General features: G+C 36.9%; 1 protein-coding gene across 4 annotated transcripts in view; it reads left to right on the forward strand.

Moving 5' to 3' along the window:
- LOC134515376 (receptor-interacting serine/threonine-protein kinase 2-like) overlaps positions 1 to 16605 on the forward strand; it is a 34218-nt gene extending 17613 nt beyond the window's left edge. For 3 of the 4 annotated variants that reach the window (XM_063334270.1, XM_063334269.1, XM_063334272.1), the window contains 11 exons: positions 2273 to 2438; positions 4647 to 4800; positions 4996 to 5145; positions 5276 to 5424; positions 7291 to 7340; positions 8455 to 8616; positions 9353 to 9438; positions 10971 to 11039; positions 11802 to 11970; positions 12910 to 13062; positions 14400 to 16604. In XM_063334270.1, the coding sequence (XP_063190340.1) occupies positions 2287 to 2438; positions 4647 to 4800; positions 4996 to 5145; positions 5276 to 5424; positions 7291 to 7340; positions 8455 to 8616; positions 9353 to 9438; positions 10971 to 11039; positions 11802 to 11970; positions 12910 to 13062; positions 14400 to 14722 (1617 nt within the window). In that variant the 5' untranslated portion in view covers positions 2273 to 2286 and the 3' untranslated portion in view covers positions 14723 to 16604. Of the gene's footprint in view, positions 1 to 2272; positions 2439 to 4646; positions 4801 to 4995; positions 5146 to 5275; positions 5425 to 7290; positions 7341 to 8454; positions 8617 to 9352; positions 9439 to 10970; positions 11040 to 11801; positions 11971 to 12909; positions 13063 to 14399 lie in introns of all 4 variants that reach the window. The other variant, XM_063334273.1, reaches the window with a different exon arrangement.
- Positions 16606 to 17740: the final 1135 nt, after the last annotated feature.

The raw sequence follows: 17740 nt of genomic DNA on the forward strand, positions 1-17740 counted from the left end.
CAAAGTTGTCCAAGATTTTTTTGTGTCTTACTAAAAAATAAGATGAAACTCTTCATTGCGAAGATCAAAAGAAATTGGGTTTGTGGTTTGATAATGAGGTTTTTTTAAAAGGGGTCTAAGAGAGAAAGCATTCATAAGAGCAGAACTACTGAAAATGGCTTTGGTACCAAACTTGCAATCTAGGGAGTAGAGACAGACTTCATTATTTGTAATTCCATGATAGTCCCATATTCCATAATTAATCCCTCCAACTATTTTAGGAATCCGGGTAGCATCCTGGATAGATAAAAGATCTCTCATTTTGGGGTTAAACTCTTTTGGAGATTATCAGCAAATCGCTCTAAGTCTAGGTGTGGAAACAGATGTACAAACTCGGAGACAGGGACAGTGGTGCTTGGCATGTCACGGTTTGTAACAGAGGAAGATTGAAATGTTTTTTTAGAAAATCTCCTCGTTAAATTAGGTTTTGCAAATACAAAATAGGAGCTGATGGCTAGTTTTTATTTTTATCTCAGCAGCCAGTTAGCAAGAGTTTAAAAAAACCACAACCTGTTACAGCTTTACTTGATTCAGTTTTAAATAGAAAGAGATATTTTCAGAAATGGTTTAATTTTTATATTCATTGTTAGATTTTGTTTGTACTATGTTTGGAGTTGAGTAAATTGTTTTGGCTATTTAAATGATTTTTTTTTGTAGTATATAATAAAAATGAGACATAATTTTGTTCCTGCCAGCCTTCAGATTACCTCCTTTATATTTAGGATTTGTTGATCTGTGTGATTTGTCTTTGCAATTTTGAAGAGTAAATGGCTTATTTGGAAATTTATCTTCATTCAGAGCAATCTTCTCAAATTTTGTTAAACTCTTGTCACCCTCACACCACGTTGGATTTATTCTTTACGGAAACTCTAAGTGAGGTTCCTAAGGCAGCTATTGCTTTCAAACCACAATAATCTAACAAAAGCAAAAAAAAAAAAAAATCAAATAACATTGAAGCTGATCTGGTTAATCAGCTGATGAATTTTTATTTGCATTTTGATTGTGGTTAGATGCGAAACTGAGCCTAGTACCCCTCCGTTATTGTGAACGTGCCTGCATGGCACAGCTTAGATACTAAGATTAACCAAAAATAAGCTGGTCATAAACTAGAAGCAGTTCAGCCATGAGCATAGGCTAATTCACCTTCAGATTTTAGTTTCTATTTTACTCATGGAGAACAAGTGATGTGCTCAAAGTCAGAAGACTTTCAGGCTTTCTGCATCCCAGGAGCTCTTTTTGTAGAGCCCATTTTCTAGAAGGACACAATTCTCACTGAACAGTCCTTACTGATTACTTCAAATTTTTGGCCTGTTACTTCAGTTCCCTTGTGTTTTCTTCTCTAGCCCCAGCCTACTGGACTCTGAAAGGGAGTATTCCAGTTTGAGTTCTTCTGACTCACTGACCACTGATCTTGCAGTAATCCTCACCAATGGTTTTATCCCATCTGTTTTCTTTGCTTTCTCATTTTCCTCATTCACTACCAACTTTTGGTTATTCATTAGTCTAATGGAGCTTCACAGATGTAATAAAAAAATGTTATTCATGTAGTAACACAGTGATGCTTTGCAGAGGTTCTCTCTCATCCATGTGCATTGCCATGCAATGTGTCTGAAACAGTCAGGTGATCCTAGAGAGTTACAGTATAAACAGAGTACTGGCCAAATTAGTGGCTGCTATGAAGACATGGCTCCATTTAGCAGAGTTCTGCCAGCTTACACCAGCAAGAAATTTGCCTTTTACCTTGTTTACCTTGCTTTTGCATTGATATGTGATGTTGTATTAAAGAAGAGATGCAAGAATGATGCAGAACAGACTTGCATGAGTTATTGCCTTTTTTGCATGAGAAGCAGGGAAACTGTATTTCTGCCTAGCATGTAACTGTAAGATATTAGTTTGTTGTCTACATAGTTCAGTATCACCTTAAAAATCACATTTTGTATTATAAATAATGGCCCCACATTTCAAAGTCATCAGATGGAAATAATAATGAGCAATTAATTAGCACCTTGCAGCCTCAGATGGCAAGTTATGGTTCAGACACTCCTTTGCAATTAGTGAGTTTTTCCTATCTTTATAAGGAAAGTCTGACACAGAGTGGTAAATGGAAGCCTGTTGGATTAGAGTAATAGTTATTTGGGAAGTAAAGGGTGGTGCAACTTCACTGTGCTTTGGTCGTAGTGACAAAAAGTAGTCCTTAAATCTTTTTTTCTTTTCTGCCATTTTTTCCTTCAAGCCAGCCATCAAGAAATGGCCAAATCATTACCTGTAGTAGCCCAGGAAGATTTGGAAAGTTTCACCTTGACCAGGACAAGCTCAGGTTTTGCACTCAAAGCTTTTCACAGTTCTTGGAACGCTCAGATCTCGGTGAAGCTGCTGACCAGCCAGGACATTACAGAAAGGTAAGTGTCTTATTTGACCAACTAACCAAGCAGGTGGGCAGCACCGACCTGCAGTAACAGAATGAATTATGATATCCTCAGGATCATCTGATCCCTAAACACATCCCCATTCCTAGAAATTCCAACTAGCCAAGAGGCAATTATACTGAGAAACAAGCTCCAAGGTTTTTACAAATTTTTATAAAAGTAGAGCTTAATCCTGAAGTCATTAATTATCTCTACAAACCCTGATCAGTAATCCTCATGCTATAGTATTACATTGTTCTGGAGGTCCCTGAAGAGATCTCAGTTGAATTTAATCTAAAACAGCGTGTACAGGTGAGACAGCAGAGAAATGGGAGGAGGGAGGGATAATGGTCAGGGTTACAGGGCAGTGAGATGTGTACATGTCCTAATTATAAAAAGAAATGAGCAGTAACTGATGGGCGTCAGCCTACTGACCACAAAATTCCAGTGTGTGACAAAAACAGTTTCCAAGAATAACCACAAACTACTGTGGTCTGATGAAGCAAGACCAAAGCATTTAAGGGAATGCACTGACCTGACTGTTTATCAAAAAAGGAGTATCTGATGTGTATCTACGGACTAGCTACTCTTTTTAGTGGAGAACACTGCCATTTAGGTGGCTTTTGTTAAAAGTAAAATACAAGTGTCCTACTCAAATAAATAGTATTTAATTTGTTCCATTATAAAGGCAGGGGAGGCAAAAATAGTATTTCATAGAAATATTTTTAAGTTGACACTTTAAATTGTTAGTGACACTTTAAGAACCAAATGCTGCCAGATTTTGGGAACTGTTAAAAATTTTCAGGTGTTTTTTATTGTGCTGGGGAGGAGGATTGTTTGGGTTTAGACAACAGAAGTCCAGCAATTTTGTCATCTGAACAAATGCTATTTGTTTGGTAGCTTGTTTAAAGAAAAAAAAAAAAGTTTTCTTAACATCAAATAAGTCCCAAAACAAAATAGTTAAAGTTACAGAAACCAACATTTTACTTTGTTTTGAATTTAACGGGCTATCCTGATTTGCCATCCTTTCATTCAAACTTGCTCCCTAAAACTAAAGCCATTGCTTTGCTTTTCTCTCTCTTTCTGTCATTCTTATCTCTTGTTTACACTACGCAGCGTTTAGGAAAGCTGTGAGAATGAACTGTGTTTTACTGCGAAATGTTTAACCATGTGCTGATGATAAATATTTATATTTGTGGAAACAAGTGTTAAAACAGGTGGGGCTGTGAAATGCTTCCCGTCATTAGTTTACAGGCTTATGAATCAACACAGTAAGTATGAGAAACTGAAACTGAAGCCTCAATGTAAAGACTGGTTAGAATAATGAGAATGAGCTCCAGGCCTGTTGACATCAACTGAATTTTGAATTAATTTCAATGAATTTTCAGCTCAAAAGTACCATAGAGTAGAGAGAAACAGATCTTTAAAATCAAACATAAAATTAACAAAAACTGAACCTGTAGCAGAAGTTCAGTTATTTCCATGAAAATGCACAATCTAATTGATAGTTCACTGTTTCCTGTGCATGAAGAAGTAACTATGTGAAGTCCTTGGACAACAAAACTTTCTTTTTCTGATGATGATCAAAGCAAAGCTTTGTTATTCTCTGTAAATAAACTCTGTTTGAATTCAGGTCTACAATTCAACAGCAGTTGAGCTTGAATCGAATTTGGCAAAGTCACTAGAGTGGAACTGCTTACGTAAAATCCGAATTTGGCTTCACTTTATATAATGCTATGACATGCTATAACGTATATCATTTATATAACATGGTCCCATTAGATAAGCAAGGAAGCTCATAATTTCCTTGTAAATGTGGATCTCACTAATAGCAAAAGGATACAATACAAGTTCTCGGGGACAATAGGGGGAAAAAAGTTGATTTTTTTTTTTTTTTCTTAATCTAGCATTCCATATAATTCAGTTTTCTCCTCCCTTTGCACTTAAATCCTGCTCTTGTGTTCATATTACAGATTCCAGAGGTCTTTCATGTTATATTAAAAAAATACACTGCATAAGGGATTGCTTCATTTTCTTAGGATTGTTTGGAAGATGATATAATCTTGGTTTTATTGGTAGGATTATATTAGCTTGTTTTCAACCATACGGTTATTTCTCATTTCCATATCCTACACTATTTCATCTCTAGCTGAAATTCCCTTCAGTCTAATCTACCTCTAACCCTTGCTATTTTTTTTACAGGGAGTGGAAGTTGCTACTTCAGGATATAGCAAATATCAGACGCTGTGAGTCTGAACGTCTCCTGCCTTCTCTTGGGATTTACCAGTACCATGGACTTGTGGGGATAGTGACTGAATGGATGAACAATGGATCCCTCCACTCACTCATCCATGAGGTACATAAGTCATCCTTTATGTGACAAAATTAATTACAAGGTCAGCCAAAAGAGAGCAATCAGCATGCAAATTACAGACAGTAGTCACAGTCAATCTGTTCTTTGGCTTCTGTATTGTAATTCTGTCTATTGTCAAATGAAAATGCAAATAGTAACAATTTCACACTTCCAAAACCCATATTTTGTGTTATTTAGCATCAGCTGTACCCAGAACTTCCCTTACTCATAAGGATCCTGTCGGATGTGGCTGAAGGCCTGCACTACCTTCACAGCCTCCAGCCTGCTCTCTGCCACTGCAGCCTGAAACCTTCCAATGTGCTTTTGGATACACAGTTCAGAGCCAAGGTGGGAGCCCATTAATGTAAAATCCAGTGATTGTCCTATTGTTGCGTATATTTATGCTAATAGTCAACATTTAATACCAAGACTTGAGGTATTGTTACTAAAACTTGCTTTTTTTATCACATCTCTGTAGATATCAGATTATGGTCTAACCGACTGGAGGAAACAGCAACTGAGGTCAGACCTGCAAAACTGCAATCTGAGAAACTGCCAGGATTTAGTGTACCTCCCTCCTGAAATACTTGAAGGAGGCCTTCCTTCCCAGGAAGGTGATATTTACAGGTGAATGGGATTTCTAAAGGGCAGGCTATACCTAGTCCTTGCTACATTCTACAATGTTGACGAAATACTTATTTTCAAAGACACTACAGTAAAAAAGCCAGATCTACATAATGCAGTAGGATATGAGGCTCCTACTGAGCCAATTACTGCATGAGGCCAATTACTGCAGTGAATTCAATTCGAAATTCACCATATTTGGTGAATAATATACCAAGGTTAAGAATTGTTCTCAAAGTTTGTCATATAAATATTTATAGAATGGACCTAAATGTTTTAAAAGTGTAACATAGCTGCCAAAACTTTTTCCTATACATTTAGAAACCTAATAACTACAATTCGCATAGTTTCTAAGGGTGAACTGTTGTTGGCTTTAGTTTCAGGAAGAACTATTGATGCCTAGATGAGGCCCAGGTTAAAATAAGACCTTTCTCTCAATAGCATCCCATTAAGGTCCTATGGAATCTCTGCTGGAATAACATACCGAGCCTCTCAAACACTCATACTTTTTAACTTAGGTGATTTATACAAAAGAGGAGGATTACCTATTGCCACATTTCCCTTTTGGCCGTGTTACATGCTTCATAGTTGCAGCAATAAATGAGACAACCTCAAATTGCAGCTATTGTCGGTATGGACATTTATCTTTACAACTGGCAGACACAGCCTGGGGACTAAAATTCTAAATACTTTAAGCATGACCACTCTTCTCTCAGAGCTTTTATGGAGGCAACAAATTTAAACTCCTGCTTTTTGTCAGAGGCAGGCTTTAAGGCGAGTCAAATAACACATACTCTTGAGACACATAAACGATGTGACTAATCTGATGTTGTTCACAAACACAAGATTTTTGCACAGGAAGAGTGGCAGCTTACTTTCAGGTGGCATAATTCAACTTCCAGTGTGTCATTCTTAGATAATTTTAGAGGCTCAGTTGTGACTCGGTGCGTGTCCAGGCAGTCTCCAACAGAGAAAACAAAATTGTGTGTCACAGGAGATATTACTTAAGTACATATAAGTTACACGTACGTCCACATTACATTGATACTTTCCTAGAGGGTATTTAAGTACAAGCACTTTCCTATCTTATGTGTAAGTAAGGCAGAAGAGGGTGTTCTTTTAAACACTGTAATTCAGCACTACAACAAGATATATGAGTAAGCAGCTATGTTTATCCTAGAGCTGCTTCTTCCCCTTTTGGTTGCTTTGCTTCTGACTCATCCAGAGCCTGCTTTCTCTCTTCCTTGCCTCGGATTTTGCAGAGTGAGCTTTTTATCAAAAACCTGTATTTTATACCATCTGAGTAGATCTATAGTATCACTGGAGTACTTCCTAGGATGTTAGAAAAGCAAAAAAGTATTTGAAGATCCATCAAAATTTGCTGAAGAAAATAGACATGCAGTGGGTCAGAATCAAGTTTTTGGTAGGTTAATTGATGTGCTTGTCAGCAGCTGCTAAAAAGTCCAGCTCTTTCAGTTGCTATTTAAATTACTTGAAAAAAACCTCCAAAAATTATAAAGAAAAGAGAACAGAAGGCTCTGAAATTCACAAGAGCAAATGGACATAAGGTGGTAACCTGAAATATAATTGTAATTGATCCTATGCTTTTAAAAAAATATTAATTTTAATTCTAACTGATTTACTGTTTTATAAGAACAGCTCAGTTGAAAACTGAAACTTAAAAATGCAGGAAAAAGGACATCATCAAACTAGGAGAGACTTGGATCGAATTTGTCTTGAAAAACTGCTTTCTCTTAAACCAATAGACTTGCTCTTGGAAACAAGAATGCAGATAGAGATCACACACTAATGAACAGTCTTTTGCTGTTTGTTCTCTCTTTTTTTTTTTTTCCTCCTTCTTTTTCCCAGTTTTGGAATACTGTGTTGGGAGAGCCTAAGCAGACGGAAACCTTTTGAAGGTATTTATCTCCATGGTTCATGTCAGACTTTGTGTTGCCCTAATCTTTTTCACAGATTCCCTTATTGTAGGGAAATTATCGTGCAAACAGCACTGTCTTTTCAGATGTCCCATTGCCTTATATGACTGTTACAGCACATAGCTCCATGTTGTGGAATGTAAAGATTAGGATCCCTCAACAAATCCTCAGTGTTTCCAAAGAACCTGATCTGCCTGCAAAGGAAAGGTGTAGCTCCTTACCCGCTTGTATCTCTCTGCTTGCTGAAGTGCTCTGTTATTGAGTTGGGTTTTCTGTTTAGCTTTAGTGGGAAAGAATACCACTTTATATTTGACAGTTGTAATTTTAAAATCGGAGAACACTTTAGTGACAAGCAGCTAACTGGATGAGCAGAATGCTCATTTTTAAAGTTGCCATGAATTTCAAAGCCTCATGCTGAGGCCAGTTCATCCTGAATTCTCTCAAGTAAGCAGGGAATCTTACTTTCTTAGATGAGAGCAGTTTTAAAGAACATAGTTTGCAAAGCATTGTATAGTAATTGTCACAGTCTAGGAATGATCCCTGTTTCATGGAGATCAGTGTGAAAAGCTTCTTTGCTATGGGCTCTATTCTGTGTGGCAAAATGGAAGGACTCCTGTATTTTACATGTTGAGGATCTCTTAGAAATACTCTATCTAGTACCTTAATGTTCCTACACCTTATGGCTGCCATCTGGTGGCTGCCCATTGTAGATGGATGGTTTTTTTTTTTTTGTACAGTAGGAGTGATAGTCTTATAATGCAAGTGTAAGGCTTTATATAAAACTGGGTGCTTAAAATATGCCCATAAAAATTACATGTATACCTGAGGTATCTGTGAACGTAGTTTACAATGCATGTATACATAGCCATTTGTGACATTTGGACAGGGTTCTTTATTCTGATATGTCCTGTTGCAATAAGTAGCTATGGTTATTGTTAAAGGTTAGCACATCTATTTACAAGACTGTTAATTTTTTTTTTTGCTTTTGAAAGCACTCTTTGTTTTAAAAATACACAAAATAACATGCTGAATATCATTTTATGAGAGTTATGAGGTATTTAATTTTTTTTCAGTGACATTTTCCTATAAATTGCAGGTCAGACAACGCTGCTGGAAGGTTTGACAGGAATCTGCAGCAGTTTGCGGCCTGGCATTTCAGAAAAGTTTATACCAAGCAATTTGCCCAAGAGGAACAGACTGTTACACCTTATCGCTCTGTGCTGGCATCAAGAACCAGATTACAGACCACATACTGCAGGTAACATTCAGGACCTGCTTTCTTTGCAGGATTCGTAATGGAAATACTCTTGCTGGGAATGTCACTCTAGCACTCTAAATCAATGAATCTTCAGATCATCAGAGTACTGTAGATGGTTTTTTCTAACTGAAGCTTCCTACCAGAGGTGGCGTACTTGTCTCCACTATTGTGTTTGGTACAAAGTAAAAGTGAATACAAATAAAGGAAGAGATATTGTCAGCTATATATACTATTTCAACAACTATCAACCTGTCTTGATTTCAATGCATAATCAGTTCCCTTTTGAAGTTGTGTGATCATTGTTTACTTTAATGTAAATGTTATGTTTATCTTCTGTTTCTAAAAAGATATCCAGGAAATATTAAAATTGTGATATTTGAGGACTTAGGAGCAAATTTTCAAAGCTGAAATACACAAGTGCTGAGGAAGCAATTTGCATATAGCTTTATCGTGATAGATTTATAGAGTCATGTGTAAACCTTTTGCAAGTCAGCCAGCTATATTTGTATGAACACTTAAGAAAATGTGATTTCAATCTGACTGCAACCCCTCTTTAAAATCCATTCAAAAAGGAAGCCAAGAGGAGGTATAAGGTGGAAGTTGTATTAAACTAATTTCATGTAGTTTATCTAGCTACTCAACTTAATAGTAAAGTTAGTTGCAATACATTGAAGCCTAAACATATATACACTTTCATATGCAATATGCTGTTCAAAATACTTTATTCCTCCTCCAGAATGTGTAGACCTTCTAAATGGAATTTTGACTAGTATAAACAAGGAGGCAATTTCCACTGCAATCTACAATCTGATGGATGCAAAGGTTAGTGCAAAATTAATTTTTGTTCTCCTACAAGGACATTACCTGATTCTTTCAATTGCAATCTTTGTGGTCCAGAACCAGGAAATGTTTTATCTTCATTGTTTTATTGGACATGCCACAGACCTGGAGAGTACCCTTTGGCACTTCAGGTTCATTCAGGAATTATAGAAAATAAATATGGTGAGGTTCTTAAGAAACCATGTCAATTGCTACCTGCAATTATAAAAATACCATAGCTTCTCTCTAGTCACCAGCTGTAGTCAGACTGGTAAGCGAGAACAAATATCAGCCTCAAGTAGGTCAGATTAGGGCTAGAACCAAGGCCAATTTTTGTGGTATGTGCTGGTAGGAAGATATTTATTCCAAAACCTGGACAGCATTAGTAACTGCTGCAGCAATACTAGTATCAGCGCTTTTTTTTGTACGCTTCACCGTTTCTAAATTTATGTGTTTCAGGCACAAGACACTGCTTGTCCTAGGCTCTAAGAGGGTTCTCTGATACCACAGGAATGGATGGGGAATGGCCAACAGCTGAGGGATACAGCTAATTCCATATATGTCTACATTGCCATGGGAAATCTGGCACAAATCTGACTGACACAAATATAGCATATCCTATCTAGTTAACTTAGATAGTCACAGTGGGGAAATTAGTGACACATGCCTCAGCCTTTGAACAAGTATTCTGACTCCCTCTGGATTTACACAACCCGTGCTGTGTTGTCGGTTTCACTGCTGGGCTTATGTTAATGCATGCTGGATTATTTCTACATGTTGCAATCACATTCTGTGATTAAAAAACAGACTTGATCAGTGTTTTAATAGATGGCATAAACGATTTATAGTCCAAGTCATTTTTAATACTCCTGAAGTTTATTTAGGATTGTACAGACAAATACTCCATAATGTAATGTTTTATTCTCCCTTGAGCAAGGTTTTATTTTTCTATTTGCTAAATTAGCAAAGACACTATTTATTGTTCAAACAACTGAACCAATAAAGTGTCCAAAATTACTCTGAAAATGCAACTGGAGATTCCCAAAAATGGATTCCTAAGTGCTGAAGTATATAAATTAAAAAAAAAAAAAAATAGTTGAATAAATCTGCTGCAGATGTACAACATAGAAAAAAGTTACAAGTATTGACACATCCTTATTGCAGACAGTTTGGCATACTAAACACAGGACAGCCCTGCTGTGTGGAAACTTAAAGGAAAACATGTTATAGCTAGCCCAATATGTCTCTCAATACAGGGCTATTCTCATCTTCCCCTGTGTGATTCAAAACTGGATTTTAAAATAAATCTGAAACAGCAGAAACAGTAATAGGGTACAGTTGTGTCAGATTCTATGCCTACTTACATGTGTTATGATGCAAAATTGCTCTGTGCCATTCAATATATCAGCGTACCTAGGAGTTTAATATATATTGTCAGTATAACTTGTCAATGTCAGTATAAATTCTTGCTCCTGACAACTAAACTGAACAAAACATACATATATTTACTAGAGTTACTGCACTTTTTTTTCCAGGAGACAGCACTTAATGCATGCAAAGGTTCAGAAACATACACATTGCAGACAGGCACGTGCAATTCAGAGGTGAGTACATGGCATGCATTTAAGAGTCTTATAAGAATACTTCATAAGCTGCTTGTTTCTCCTGCCAGCCCTGACAATGCGTAATAAAAAGACTGCAGTGCAAAACGTCACTAACAATAACTCCATCCAGTTAACCAACAAAACTACTGCTTTACCTTCTTCCAAGCAGCTGACTCTGATGTTGCTCCTGCAAAAACAACCTCCCCTACTCAAGAGTAGCTTTGAACCTATCTTTAAAGAGGTCCTAATGAAATGGCAAAAATCTAACCTTTTTTTGTAGTGTTTTCAAAATGATGTCTGGAAAAAGTTCTAGGCTAAATTCTAGCATTTGCAACCAATTTCTTTAGGGCAAGGCCAACTGCTTTGTGATAACTCCAAAAGGCAGTGAACTCCCATTTTCAAAGTGATTTTGGCACTTGTGGCAGGCCTGTCAATAGTGAAAGCCAGAGACAGAACTGAAGCTCACATGCCTCGATCAGAGCCAGCTTTAAACAGCTCAAGTTCTAGTGACACCATGGCTGCAGAAGCAACCCGGGACTGCAGTAAACCCTTGGAGAGTTATCCTATAGATCTGTGCTGCCACAGTGCCGCAAGGTAACTAGCTAAAGTTGAATTAAGTATGTCTGTAGGCTCAACAGCTGTATACCTATCCTGTACTGCACTGTGGTACTACTGCCTTACATTCCAAGAGAAAACTGCTTAGAAAAAGTTTAGAAACAAGTTTCCAAGAAGATAATTCTTCTCTATTTTGATCTTTTTCAGGTCATCTGTCCACCAAAAACCAACCACATAACCAGCAAGAAAATTCCTATTGTAGTGCCAAGCTTGTCTACTGTTCTACTTGATAGCAGTGCAAATAATGCAGGAAGAGAAAATATTCTTGAGACGGGTCTGTCAAATACTATCCCACAGAATATAACAACAAAGCAAGGTCTCTACCAGCTCCAGCTAATCTAAAAAAAAAGGATAAATGTTACCCGTTGTTCCATATCTACGTTATTTTCCAAGTAAAATTATCCCTTCTCAGAGTACAGCTGTGCCCTCTACTGGTACCATCTGAAGTGAGTTCACTGCAGAAAACCAGAGATGCCACAATATATCTTTTGATTAAGATTAAAAATCCTCTTCAGGTTAAAAAAAATACTTTTTTTTTTTTTTGTAGAACCTTGAGCTGTTCTACAGCTCCCTTTCTCTTGTACATCAGATATTGCCTGTTGCTTTTGACAGAACACATCCTTCCTGGGAACCACTATGGCAGTTTCTATTGCCATGTACCACCAAGGAAAACTATATATTTTTTTTTGTTATCTGCCAATAAAAAAAAAGATATGTTTTTCAAATATGTGTCTCCACATATCCTGTGTCTCCAAGAACGTGTGAATGATTCCTGGTAATCACCATTCCTACATAAATAACTTCCTTTGGCTTTCCGATGTGGATTTGTCCTGTCAAAGTGTTTAAGTTTGTGTCAAGAGTGATATATTTCCTTAAAAGCTTTTTCTGTACTCCGCATGCCTTTGGATACAAAAGTTGAGCCATAGGAAATCAATTCACTTATAGCAACATCTGCATTTCCACACATTTTAGTTCTGAGCATTGGCTGTCAGACTTACAGATAGAATAGACTGTTCTGTAACTTCAGAAACAAATTCCTTCAGACAGTTTGAAAAAGTCAGATGTGTGTAGTAATGTATGCCAAAATCTTCCTAGGAATAATGATGTATTGACAGGGGCCTAAAGAATGGGTAGTAAGTAAATGCTCCTAAGTCTTTTTTACTTCAGTTGCAGTCTACTTCAGTAGCTGACATATATATGTTCTGTTGTCATTCAATTCAGGGGTCTCATCTTACTCATCTTAAACTTTTTCTAGATCACCCAGGTTCTGACAGCAGAAAATCAAATTCCTTTTGCAAGATTCCGTTATCTGGTTCAACTGCAGGCAAAGAAAGCAGTCAGCGTAAGGATCCACCACTGGCTCTTAAGCACAGACCACAAACTATGCATCTTGAACAAGCAGTGAAAGGTAAGACCCCATTTCCAGTTTGAGGAGGCAGTATTCTCTTTGGCCAGATCTTGGTGAATAAATTGTTTCAAGTTTGGAGGACACAGGTCCCTCTAAATTTCATGCGCATTTCCAGCTATTTAGTGTAATAACTCCTCCAAACTTGATACAAATGTCTCATGAGTTTACTTGAGTTACAGTTACTCCTGTGTTCTCAGAAGTTCAGCCACTGGCCACTGACAACGTTGGCTTGTTCTTTTCCAGGCTCATATTCAGGCTGAGAACAGTTCTGAAAAGACTATAATAAAAATACAGAAAATATAGCACACATTGAATGTGAAAGACATTAATTAAGTCTGGAAATTAATTTTTTTTTAATTTTAAGCTGCGTATTTTATACCTCTACAGAAATAGTTATTGACTACGGAAACAGGTGACTAGGAGGAGGAGGGACCATTCATTTCCTTACTTCCACGGTCTCAGCTCGTCCTACTGAGCAGAGGCAGAAAAGGCCAGCTTCTGATTTGCGAAGCCTGCCTCTGCCTGTAGGTGAAGCTTTGTGAGCTTTTTTTTTTTTCTTTGCTAGCTTTTTGGAAGCTGGCCTATGATAGTTCTCAGATCTAGCTGGCCATCCTTTTCCACTTCAATTTACTTCTGAGGGATGATGTAACACCTGGATAAATCAACAGACTAGTTCATGCAGAAAATGTTCATCACAGAACTCTACTGGCAACAACCAGAAAGTAGAATGGCAGAGGCGTGTTCTCCAAAATGACAATGGCTTTCGGTTATTAATTTTCTCTTGGTGTATGGTATTTACTGTACACTAAAAACCCCAGTGTCAGTACTAAGTAGTCTAATCAGTTTGTGAAAAGAGACAGAACCATGGATCGTTTTGCCAAGAGTATTACTTTTGTTACTAGTTTGGCTTTGACATACATTCAAGTTCCCAGTTTCACGGTACACGTTTCAAACTCACAGTTTCAGGGTAGTATTCTGAAGTACCACTTCCACTTTCTATAGGACAAAGTTTTCTCATCTATGTTGAGCCATGCTGCTTTGCATAAAGTTTGATACAGATGCTTGATGAAAGCATGAGACCTGAATATCTCTTCCCCTTACACAATCTGAGCATTTAATAATCTTTAGAAACACTTATTTTCTGTAATCTGCTCTTCATGAGTTTTGAAGAAAAGATGAAAGTACATTGGGCTAGTTTTGAACAAAGAATGCAAATAAACAAACTCTTCCTAGTCTTTACGGAGTTAATGTTTCTGGTATTGGTGCTATCACTTGCCAACAACTTCTGGAAGAAAAGAGCACTTAATTTATCTCATTTTGTTTCCTTTTCACTCAAGATCCTTGCTGCAAAGGAAACTGCTGTCAAATACTAGCCTGCCAGAGACAGACCATACTCAGCTGCATGACAGAAGGACGCCTCAACCACATCCTCGATGTCCTTCGCTCACAGCAAACGTTATCCCGAATGGATTATGAAACAATTACCTCTTATCCTACAGTGACTGGCCGTGCTCGGGCTTTGTTGGACACTTGCCTTTGCCTTGGAGAGAGGGCAGCACGGGTTGTAGTGACTGTACTTTCAGTGACCAAATGTAGTCCTCTGGCACAAGGCAGCCATTGCCCAGACTGTCCTTCTAAGGTAAACAGGCCGTTGTTGTGACTTATTTTTTTGCCGTTTGTTACTTGCATCAGAGCACTGGTAATTTGCAATGGCAATGATTCCCATTAATTCCTCAAACCCTACTGACTGAAGTCAGTCCTTCCTACAGCCCACGATTTTAGCCCTCTAGTGGAAAAAACTGGCTGGATTAAAAGGTCAAGACAACCACTGCCTGCAGAAATTACCAAGACTGGCATAACAAATTCTAACTTGGACCTCAGAGATGGGAGGAGTGCAATGTGTGTGCCAGAGCAAATATAGTTCAAGTCAGATGACACCTTATTTTCTTATTTTTTAGAAGAGAGGAAAATGGATCGTGACTTTTTGGAGGTCACACTATGGAAGAACGGCTGTTACTAAGTCCTTCGAAATAAGGATAGCAAACAACAGGGTACTGGATGAGGAGAAAAAAATTACTGCCTTCCATTAAGTTCGTATCTGAGCCAGCTGTTAGAGTGAAAGGCTTAAGAGAGTCAAGAAATATTTCTTCAACAGGGCCATAAGAAAGACTTGGAAAATCTATATTATGCATATAAATGATTTTATTTTCACTCACGAATGGTCATATGCTCTGAAAAAGGGGCACTAATAGCAGCACTTTGGAGAGATGGGGCTTAAACTATGGAAGCTAAATGGAAAAATGATATTACTTTACATCCGTGTAGTTCTCTGTCTGCAGTTCAAATGTAAAATTAAAACAGGAAGAAGAGGTGCCAAGCTGATAATTTTGAAATGGTGGTTCTGTTGAACTGTGAAGGAAAGTAGTAAGATTAATTTAATTATAATGAAAATGAGGTTATATAAGATGCTGGTTTTCTGAAGGCACAGTGGGATTCCTTCAAGCTTCATGGCACTGGATTAACGTGAGAATTGGTTATACAATCTACAAGTATTTCAAATGCAAAACCACATTACTCTGTTTCCCTGTGTTGCATCTATTCTCTTTGTAGTTTCAAACTGCTTATTGAATTCAGTAGTTTGTCGGGTTGCAATTTTAAATACAGCAATGATATGTTTTCTAGGCACATTTAAGAGATAAGACATTTGTTACATCACATACTACAATGCTGCTGGAACCATCAACAGATAGATATATTTTTTTTCACAAAAATTCATTAAACTTTAGGATTGCCTTGAGATAATATATTGTTACAATTAAAAGCAATGTCTATCAGAATGTGTTGGAAATAGTTTTGCCTATAAAGGAGCTAAACACCTACTTCGCTGTTGAATTTTTTTCCAATCTATACTTCAAATGGGAACTTTCAACATTCTCTGCTAAAAAAGGATGTCTTGCTTGTGAGGAAAAGAACTGCTGTCATGGTGTTTTGCCTGATTAGAAGGCATAAAATAATCGGAGTAAACCAGATAATCATTCACCTGTGGGAAATATTTACAGACTTTTAAGAGAGAAACTGGTAATATTGTTGAAACTTAATTATCAGCTTTCAAAAATTATTCCATTCAGTTGTTCTGCTGGACACTTCATACTTTTGTGAAAGATGTGCCAGCTGGCAGGCTGTGTTGATTTTTTTTTTTTTTTTTGTCATTATGTTTTTGACATAGAAAGTGTTTTGGCTCTTTTCTTGAAACAGCTGCATACTTGAGAGTATCACTTGATGCCAGAACTAAGCCCAGTCTTAACTGTTAATTGCAGAACTGGCATCAAACCAGTGTGAGCACAAGTTACCTGTTTTCCAGACAGATTTTTGTTCTACTCATATTTAGCTTTACAATTTAAGTATTTGTAATAGATTGTGACCTTAGAGTTAGATCTATTACTATCATGCCTACCCAAATTTTTTAAAAGATAACTCATGAAAACCGTTTATAACCAATTACAAAACAAAGGTAAATTTGCTACTTCATGTTCAAAACAGCCTGAATAGAACTCTTTAAATATGTTATTTAATAATAATAATAAACTCTATCCACAATCAGATTTTTGCCACCTTGCTCAACTGAAATCAATGCATGAGTTTGAGATTATTTTTTTTAATATTGATACTTTGTCTAAAAGCGTTGCTATAACTAGCTATGCTACTGCCAAAGCCTTGCTATAAACGTACTTAAGTTGATGTAGCCATGTGCATAGGCTTCCTCATTACTCTCCCTTGTGTAATATAAACATTTAAATTTGGGGGTTTGCTGACAGTTGCAGCTGTTGGGAGTCTAAGTGTTGTATTTTTTTAAGGCATTCTACTAGTTTATGGAAATGAAACTGCTGTTGATATAAAAAGTTTTGACACAAAAGTAGAAATAATACAGTGACCTGAAACTAGTATCACTTCATTTTGCCTCACCAAAATTGCATACTCTTATAAGGCCTATAATGTGTTGCCTGTGTAACAAAGACATTAATGTAATGTTTTGATCACTGATGTGAAATATCAAATTGCTTAAAGCTTATGGTATTCTCCTTTGTACCTAATCTAGTTCATTAGCTAAGATTTCTAGTGTCTTTTCTTCTGTGTTCTGCAGTTCTCGATATCACAAAATAATATAGAATAAATGACACTGAGCAAGAGTAAAGATAGAACAGTCAAACTGTTTTCTAGTATGTACAGGAAGAAACAGGGTTTGAATGTGAAGAATGTCTAGAATCCCAGGAGAGAAATACAAAACATGGGTAATTCTATAAAACAGCAAAGGGAATAATAAAAATAAGTCACTTCGGGACTGACCATACAAAGGGATAAGTAAAACTCTCCCTTGCAGTTACTCAGAAAAAACAAAACCAGAATTAATAGATGTTAAAATGAGAAGTCTTATTCAAATTCTATGAAGCTATTTAGATTTGTTAAAGGAACAGTAAGTGGAGTAGGCAGATGGTTATTTTTCTGACCTTATTGTAATATATTTTTCTTCTTGATATGATTGCAGCTTTCTTTTGCTGACTTGTAAAAAGATGACTGTCCCTTGCCCTTTTTCTTATCTATACACCTTTATCTTAGCTGGGATACTTCCTGTAATGTAAGAATGTCTGCACTAGCATTTGTTTGAGGTTAATTTGTGGAA

Source organism: Chroicocephalus ridibundus, chromosome 4, assembly GCF_963924245.1.
Source record: "Chroicocephalus ridibundus chromosome 4, bChrRid1.1, whole genome shotgun sequence".
NCBI lineage: Eukaryota > Metazoa > Chordata > Aves > Charadriiformes > Laridae > Chroicocephalus > Chroicocephalus ridibundus.